An 8,969-nucleotide genomic window follows, 5' to 3' on the forward strand; every position below is an offset into this window, starting at 1 on the left:
ATGTGTATATATATATATATATATATGTGTATATGTATAATCCTCACTTTGGTGTTTGTTTTGTTTTGCAGGTATTCAAACTATAGACTCCACACAGGCCCTCTTCCTCCCCATAGGAGCCTCAGTGTCTCTGCTAGTAATGTTCTTCTTCTTTGACTCGGTACAGGTGGTCTTCACTATCTGCACTGCAGGTGAGTGCCGCTCTTGAACTTAACACAAAAACTCCACAGCAGTAGTATTACTGTAATGAGGCTTACCTGTTTCTGTTCAGTAGTTACACAGTGGGGAAGGCCTCTTATCTACGTTGATTATTGAAACTGTAATGACATTAGCTGTCCAATTAAGCTGACAGAAAACGACGTGAACAAGCAGTCCAAGTGTGTAAGGCTCTTGGATTCACTGCTGCGCTTTGTTCTTCTCCTCAGTTCTTGCAACAATTGCTTTTGCATTCCTCCTGCTGCCAATGTGCCAGTATCTGACTAGACCCTGCTCTCCGCAGAACAAGTAAGTATATCGTGTAGATACCGTGTCTTTAAATCAACAATCAGTTTGTATGTCTTTTACAAATATTTGTAAAGCATTGTGCTTCAACATATTCATAAATCAGCTTCTGAAACTGTCTTAGGGGCTTAAATCTACTGAGAAATATAGGGCAAATTAGCCCTTTTAACATTTAGTTTTTCACTTACTGCATAAAAATGATTTTAAATAGCTTCTGGGCTCAGGAGTCTTGACAGCTAAAGCACAAGACCAACAACACAACCCACCTACACAATTACCAATATCAACGCCTCCTCTCTAGTTACATACAGATTCAGAGCCTCCTATCTGGATTCACTACACTCCAACCTCCAACACCAAACCCCCTTCTTCTCAATGCAGTCTTGGGGAGTAACATGTAACGGCATTATGTAATTTAATTACAAAGTAAAGGTAACTGTAATTTGGTAGTTACTGTAGAAGAAATATGTAATTAAATGGCCGTCACCTATTAAAATGTTCCTGATTCACTGAGTGTTACATCTGAGTATTTTCCGCAAAAAGGTAGCCTATATTTTACAACATATAAATGTTGCTGCTTTGCAAGTTTTTCATGTGCACAATGTCTTCTCTATCCATTTCCAGCCACAGCCGTTAAGTAAAGTTTTATGGTATTCTGATGCTTTCCATTGTTTCTCCTGTTTGAATTTGCAGCGCCCAGTCCAGGAAATATTCAAATTAATTTTATACTAAAACAATGTTGTTGTCATTAATCCTATCATTACTAATTCCTCATTGGGGCAACAGGAACTACACACTATATGGTTAACATGTTTACGAATAAAGGCTGTTCAGGCTGTATTTTGCAAAATTTTCATTCATGCATGTCAGGCCCCTCACATTTCATGTCTGTCTTTTTTGGAATCCAGATGAAATTTAAGACACTTTTGATTACACTTGGCCTGTTTTCTCAGGCTACATGCAAATTCGGATCAGAGCCCCTCCAGTCTGAAAGGAGGTGGTAACGCACATGAAGCTGTTTGGGAACCAAAAAAAATCCACAAGAAGAACAACTCATGCTTTTTATCTGCACTTTGTAGTAATAACAATTTAGACAGCATTAGCTAGCTGACTTATATCTCTACACTTCTGGATCAGTTGTTTTCATGAATTAAGTGCCAAACGTTTTATCCTCTTCACTCGCTCCACTCCCATATAAATCAATTCTCACTCTGTTCTTTGCTCATCGTTAAGTATGAAAATAGTACTCGGTGTTAAAACATATCAGCCTGTAAATGTTTACCCTCGTGTGTGACATTTTCATATGCGGAAAATCCCATAGATGCCCTGTCCAGGAAGCTCCACTTGAAGCCAAGGACGGGGTCTTATGTTTTCTCATCTTAGATCTGTGTGATTTAGACAGTGTGTGTCTTATTTGTCTCATTGCAGAATTTCCTTTGGCTGTTGTGGGCGTTTCACTCTGGCTGAGCTCCTGTCCTTCTTCCTCTCTGTTATGTTGGTGCTCATCTGGGTGCTGACTGGACACTGGCTTCTCATGGATGGTGTGTATCTTTCTGTAATGACTCTTGTTCTATTGTTTCCAATCACCAGAGGATTTGTTATTTTTTTTTTCAAGTTTCCCAGAAAGTAGTTCTGCTGCAGGTTTTGTACTATGATTGAAAGATTAGTGAAATTTCTCTAAACCGCAGGGCAGTTTTTGATTCATAATAATTAAATTTTCAGTTATTAAACAGTGAATTGAACTGTGTGTAAGGAGAAGTTCTATTAGCATAGCTGCTAACTTTGATGCTGCTGAGTAGTAGGGTTAAATTCAGCCATCTCAATCTTCAACAAAGGCAAGAGTCTGGACAAAATTCAGTTTTGATCAACTCCCGGGAAAGAAGACACTTGACATCATGACTCATACAACAGGAAGTTTTTAGCAGCACTATTTTCAGTCTCTTACTGAAGTGGGATGCATGCTAACACAGGAAGAATACACTTATATTAGTCAGCTGCTATATAAAACCTAACTGGCATTTAAGCTAACTGGTCTCAAACAAAGTGTGGATCTGCATGAAGCACCGACAATGCAGAGAAAGGTGTGGGTGTGTGGACTTTTTTTTTTTTTTTTAACCAGTTGACTTTTTAACCAGTAATTTGAAATACATTCAGTAATGTGGGCAACGCAGCCACAAATTGTGACACTATGTAATAAAAATAAATAAAAAAACACATGCACAGATGAAACTGTTGGAAAACAATCTCATAAATCCAAGTCTGAGTTATAAAATTGACAAAATTGCTAGATTTTCCACACACGTTTGATATGTATATCAATGTATATACAAATACTGTTACATTGCCCTCTGGGGTTTTATCACCATTACACCTAGTTAGAATAAATGCAATGTTATACACATGCAAATACACATTATCATACTTTTATTCACTCTTCTATGCATAAAAACTCAGACATGACCATTTTGTGTCTTATCGGGTCAAACCTCAGGCACCCGAAAGTGAATCAGGACAGACAATTCCTCAGAATAAGCTGCCTAATTAATGAGGCCTGTGTGCACAGTAATTAATGTTTCTTAAATAAACTCTCTAAAATCAGTTCCCATGTTGCTATTTCACCTCCCCGCTGAAACGTGTAATTGTGTTTTAAATGTCTTGTTTTTTGCTCCCTGCAGCTTTAGCAATGGGCTTGTGTGTCGCCATGATAGCCTTCGTGCGACTTCCCAGCCTGAAGGTGTCTTGCCTGCTGCTGTCAGGACTGCTCATTTATGACGTGTTCTGGGTAAGACACGCTCCCATTCAAACTTTCACCCCCATCACAGCTGGCGTACAAGCCGCTGCCATGAGATACAGCAGACAGACATACATATATATACAAAGACACATTCAAAATAAAATGTACAAATATCCCTCCCTGCCATCATACAAAATGGGAATGAGTGAGCATCACAATTTTCCTCCTGAAAAAAGAAATCTGTCTTTTCCTGACACATATAGTGTCACCAAAGTCAAGGGGAAGCAGTATCGTGAATAATTATGAGAATGTTTATCAATGGGTTAGTGAGTGACAGAGATGGGAAGTCATAGTTTTATTTGAGATTTCAGGAACTGTAGGGGGAATTTTCCTTAATTCTAATTAAACCCCTGAACAAATTTAAATCAGTTATCAGATCTCAATCTGCAGGTAGTAGAGCTCAGGGGGATCTGTGAGCACCTGGCTGCTTTAAATGTGCTGTCTGATTCATTCAGATAATGTTTGTTTAAATAATTGCTGCCAGTACCTCTTATAAAGGATTAAAGATCAGTAACATTGTCCTTTAAAAAAAAAAAATAACTATGACAAATGTTTGACCTCTCAGATTTTTGTGACATATAACATTTGAACAGACCAAAAACAATGTTCTGCATTCAAATACATACTATAATCATAACTGACACTGCACAACACGCATTTACTGTAATTGCGCTCATCTTTACCATGTACCTGCTTTGAGATGTTTGAATCCGGGATTGAGTCTATTTGGATATAAGTCGGATATACGGGTGATGCAGCAGCAGAACATTGGATGAGTGATGATCAATTTATTCAAATATCCAACTGGCTACAGCTTCATAAGAAATGGGGGCTTACTTCCTCGTCTTTATACGATTATATATGAAACACTTTGAAAGATGGTTTGACAAAATTAGTAATAATAAGACATAATTTGGCAAGACGTCATAAATTCCTCCTTTTCCCCCTTCAGGTGTTCTTTTCAGCCTACATCTTTAACAGTAATGTGATGGTCAAAGTTGCCACCCAACCTGCTGAAAATCCCATAGATGTTCTGTCCAGGAAGCTCCACTTGGGGCCGGGGATGGGCCGCGACGTCCCCCGTCTCTCCCTACCTGGCAAACTGGTCTTTCCCAGGTAAGACTGATGGAACCACGGCGGTGGGGGTTGTGGGAGGACTGGTAGCATAACCGTAAACCTTTTGTTCAGATTTGACATCTGGTAAGGACCTACATTTGCATACAGGAACAAGTAATGAAATACGATTGGTTAATCTTTAAACTCTCAACTCGGTGGTGTGCTTGCTTTGGACCATGTTCCTAGTGTTTCTGTATTTTGCCATCCCAAACATAATTGTACTTTTTCCCCATTTGTGCAGCTTCACTGGAAGTCACTTCTCAATGCTGGGAATAGGAGACATCGTGATGCCGGGCCTGCTGTTATGCTTCGTCCTGCGCTATGACAACTACAAGAAGCAAGCAAATGGGGAAGTCCCATTGGCCGGACGCATGCAGCGCGTCTCCTATTTCCACTGCACTCTCATCGGATACTTTGTGGGTAAGCGGGCAATCGATGGACAGATGGATCTGAAAGGTCGGGGTTTTATTGTTTGTTGGTGATAGGTTTAGTGCTAGAATAATGTGATTGCTAATGATGTGATTCTGTCCTCAGGTCTGCTGACTGCCACTGTGGCCTCCAGGATCCATCGTGCGGCTCAGCCCGCTCTGCTCTACCTGGTGCCCTTCACCCTGCTGCCTCTGCTCACTATGGCCTACTTGAAGGTACGGGATGGGATGGGACAGCAGCCGTCACTTATTTACAAGAGATTCAAGTTTAGCTGGGGCACTTTTTGCCGAATTCTGCAGTATTATTACTACAGTATAGTTGTGAAGAAAAATTATCCCATGTAACAAGGAAATGCAAAAAACATGTTTTGTTTAGACATAGTACACCATAGTTTTCAACAGTGCAGCTCACAACTTAGCCTTTTCTTCCTTTATTTTTAGATTAGGCAACCAATCCTCACTGACTATGTTTACAGTAGGAGTGGGAAAAATTATCTACGATGAATCGTAATTCCCTCTAGAACGATTCAATGCTTGATTCTGATAAGTTATTAATCGGTTATTTAAAATAAATTTTAAAAAAATAATTTAAAAAAAGTGTAGATTTTTACTCAAACGTTACTGTCTCCAGACGTACAAATCAGAAAACGGAGCGACTGAAAGAGGATGGGATGATCAACAACAACTTAGAGTCTAGGCAAGAGTGCCCAAAAACCATACACATGATCTAATAAGACATATTGTACATAAAATGATAAGGCAAAACACATATAGGCTGTTCATGTACTTTGTCACATTATCTGACCACCTCATGTTTTATGTTCTAAGAAGCCAGTTGTCCACCTTTAGACATGACTGAGCCTCTGACATGGAAGATTACTGTGAGAGAAGGTGACTTTCACAAGCATGTTTAAGGCTTCAGCACGAAATGACAAAAAAAATTAAAAAATCTCCAGAAGACACATTTCATTAAAGCTTGTGTGTGAAAAATACTGTATACGACAAAATCTACTAAATTCAGAATTGTATTTATATATTATTTTAAATTGCACATGGAAATACATTTAAAGAATTGTTGTATCGATAATCGGTTTCGAAACAAATCATTGGCCTCTGATTTGGAATCAAATTGTTTACATGCACATAATATTCAGCTTTTGGAAAAATATACGATATTCCAAAAAGCTGTTTACCTTTGCTAATGTACCTGGCGAAAGTGAATATTCCACTTTTTCTTTTTTTAAGTTTACCTGCGGCGACACACTTGTTGGGCCTTGTAAAGAAAGCATCCCTCTTTCATTCCTTAAACCGGCTTTTTGAAAAGGACGGCGTAGCGATGTGTGCGCATATCCAATAACCTCTTGATATCCAAGTCTTTTCAAAATGTTTAAAAGCAGCTGTGTGTCTTCTTCTTGTTGGATCTGCAGCCTTGCAAACGGTTGGATGGTTGGTTGGTTGGTTGGTTGGTTGGTTGGTTGGTTGGTTTGCGTACAGCAACCATAGCAATACACAGAGCTGACTATTTGCCGGTAACAGGCACAAGGCTATAAACTGGGTGTTAACTGCAGTAAAAACCCTGATAGAGACGCATTTTTCAAATGCGCTGTATACATGCCCAAAGAAGGCCTCTGAAACCTGAAAAATACCGGAATATCTCAAATCTTAATCGGAAAATGCTATATTCAGAAAAACGTCTTATTTGGAATATCCAACCGGAATATGCTTGACCTGTTAAAATTAGGAATATTGTCATATTCTGAAAAATAGTGGAATATTGGTGTGCATGTAAACATACTCAATTGCCTTTTGTTTGCTGAGTAACTAACTACAATGGAGTCCTGTCCGTCTGTCTGTCTGTCTTTGTCCTTCGATTTGCTCATGCGATAGACTTGACTAAACTTGGTGGTGTATTGCTGAGGACCCAAAGAATGCAGTGTCGAGTTTTAGTTCTTGAGAGCTACATAACATATTTATTAGTTGTGCGTTGTGTACCCACCGTGTAGTTTATTGAGAGGGTTCCTCCATTAGCTGTTACACCACTAAACGCCAAGCTGGGTACAGCTGGGTCTCCAAGAGATGAAGGAAGTGACACCGGTGATGTTACAACGTAGCGATCTCAAACATTCATCAGCGGTGTGACTTTTGGAATGGGCGCTTTTGTTCTGGAAATAGCCTGGTCCCAAATGGCTAGATGTTAGCACGTGATGTGTATACTTTAGCATTTCTTGTGGATACAACTATGTCATGGCAGGTGTATTGCTCAGGACCCAGGGGAAACGCGTGGTAAAAGTGTGAAGTTGTTTGGAGGAGCAGTTCTTGTGAAAGCAGCAACACCAGAGGCCAAGCAATTGGCCCGTTCCATACCATAGACTGTAAAAATAATGAACGTAGCATCGGTGATGAAACCCCTTGGTTTGTGGATTGCCATTTTGAAGCCAGGAGTAAGCATTTTGTTTGTCGCACTCTTTGTATTTTGGAGCCAGAAGTGACCATATATGGTCAAAAGGGTGGAGCTGGCGAAGATGCTGCTTGATTTGAACGGGCACTGCACTAGTTCAGAGACTTTTCGGAAGCTAAAAACTAAGTCTGGGGCACGTACAATTGAAGAATAAGTCAATAGTGCAGATGAATGATTTATATTTTTACTGTTTTCTATGTTTAGTTTTCTTGGCTGACCTGCCCAGTGCAGATGTAGCAGAAAATATTTAATCAAGACTCATGACTTGTGTATCTACTGTTGTCTGGGTTCCACAGGGGGATTTGCGGCGCATGTGGTCCGAGCCCTTCCACACCAAGACCAGCAGCTCCCGCTTCCTGGAGGTATGATGCACCCTGGGATAAACAACCAGTGTGGGGAGGACTATGGATCCTTTACCTTATAAGAGGGAAGGAGAGAGGGCACACTCCGAGTGAGGCCATGTTGTCATCACTTGTTCATGCTTTCCGCCAATCTTCTGTGAAAACCCTCAGAAGGACACCAGTGTGTGGATCACAACGCCCCGACACAACTCATCTTTGGTCCCTACACCCTCCCAGTTTCATCTCCGCTTCCTCTATTCTGTTTGTTTCCTCTTCATTGTAGCACATCCTGCCTATGCTGTTTTTGTTCTGCCCCCTGCCTCTCTCTTTTCCTTTTTGTCTCCTCTATAGTAAGTCTCGTTTCTCTTTCTTTCTCTGCGGTCTTTAATTTTCTCTGCATCTCTGTTTGTCACTGACTCAGATGAACTTGAGGGCCAAGCCTCCCCCTTTTTGTGGACTTAGGGTTGTGAGACACGGCTGGGGTTTATATATATTTTTTTAGCATTGTCGTGGTCATTATTATTATTATTAATATTATTATGGAACGATTTAAACAAACAAAAACAAAAGAAGAGGCGGAGTGTTGCAGTGGCACAGGACAGTGCTCTGGAGCAGCGGCACAGTAAAGGAGAAGAGTCTTCCCCCTCCATCCGTCTCCTTCCCACCCCCTCCCCCTTGCTTTCTTCATCTGTCCCATTATCCCACCACAATGGCTTCATCCCAGCGCCCCTGCCCTCCTCTGACACTCCCTGCGTGCCCCGCCCTCCTCCTCTCTGTTCATCTGCTGTCCCCATTCCCCACCCTCACAGATAACTATGTATTTTATTTAGAAAAGTTTTATTCTTGGCATATACAGAAATGATGCATTATAAATTGTTAAGCTGTCCCCGGCGTTTGAGGGGCCGCTTCTATTTGTATATATGTGTATTTGCGGTATCTTGAATTTGTATTTGTGTTTGGGAGCATGTTGAGTAGGGTAGGAAACTGACACCAGCCAACAGTCTAATGGTGAAGTTTGGCTGCCAGTTGTGCTGAGCCCACGGATGAGCCTTCATCATTTAGAGGTTGTTTTCTAACGTCTGTTAGCTTGTGGGATAGTCACGTAGCTGATGGCTCTTTGGAAAGAAGGTGTGTGTGCGTGTGTGCGTGTGTGTGTGTTTGTGTGCGTGTGTGTGTGTGTGTGTGCGTGTGTGTGTGTAAAACGGTTGTTTTACTTGGTTTTAATTTGATGATCATGAATACGATGACAATAGTCAGGTTTCCATTGAGCGGGGCGTCTTAGCTCAAGCTGTCATAAAGACATGTCTAACGGAAACAGTTTGTGTCTAACT

At 40.7% G+C, this 8,969-nt stretch overlaps 1 protein-coding gene across 1 annotated transcript in view; it reads left to right on the forward strand.

Moving 5' to 3' along the window:
• sppl3 (signal peptide peptidase 3) overlaps window positions 1-8,765 on the forward strand; it is a 27,930-nt gene extending 19,165 nt beyond the window's left edge. The window contains exons 4-11 of the mRNA XM_034895616.1: window positions 72-191; window positions 426-504; window positions 1,930-2,042; window positions 3,177-3,283; window positions 4,248-4,411; window positions 4,653-4,831; window positions 4,946-5,055; window positions 7,594-8,765. Of these exons, the coding sequence (XP_034751507.1) occupies window positions 72-191; window positions 426-504; window positions 1,930-2,042; window positions 3,177-3,283; window positions 4,248-4,411; window positions 4,653-4,831; window positions 4,946-5,055; window positions 7,594-7,665 (944 nt within the window). The 3' untranslated portion in view covers window positions 7,666-8,765. The remainder of the gene's footprint in view (window positions 1-71; window positions 192-425; window positions 505-1,929; window positions 2,043-3,176; window positions 3,284-4,247; window positions 4,412-4,652; window positions 4,832-4,945; window positions 5,056-7,593) is intronic.
• The last annotated feature ends 204 nt before the right edge of the window (window positions 8,766-8,969 follow it).

This window comes from Etheostoma cragini, chromosome 16, assembly GCF_013103735.1.
Source record: "Etheostoma cragini isolate CJK2018 chromosome 16, CSU_Ecrag_1.0, whole genome shotgun sequence".
Classification (NCBI taxonomy): domain Eukaryota; kingdom Metazoa; phylum Chordata; class Actinopteri; order Perciformes; family Percidae; genus Etheostoma; species Etheostoma cragini.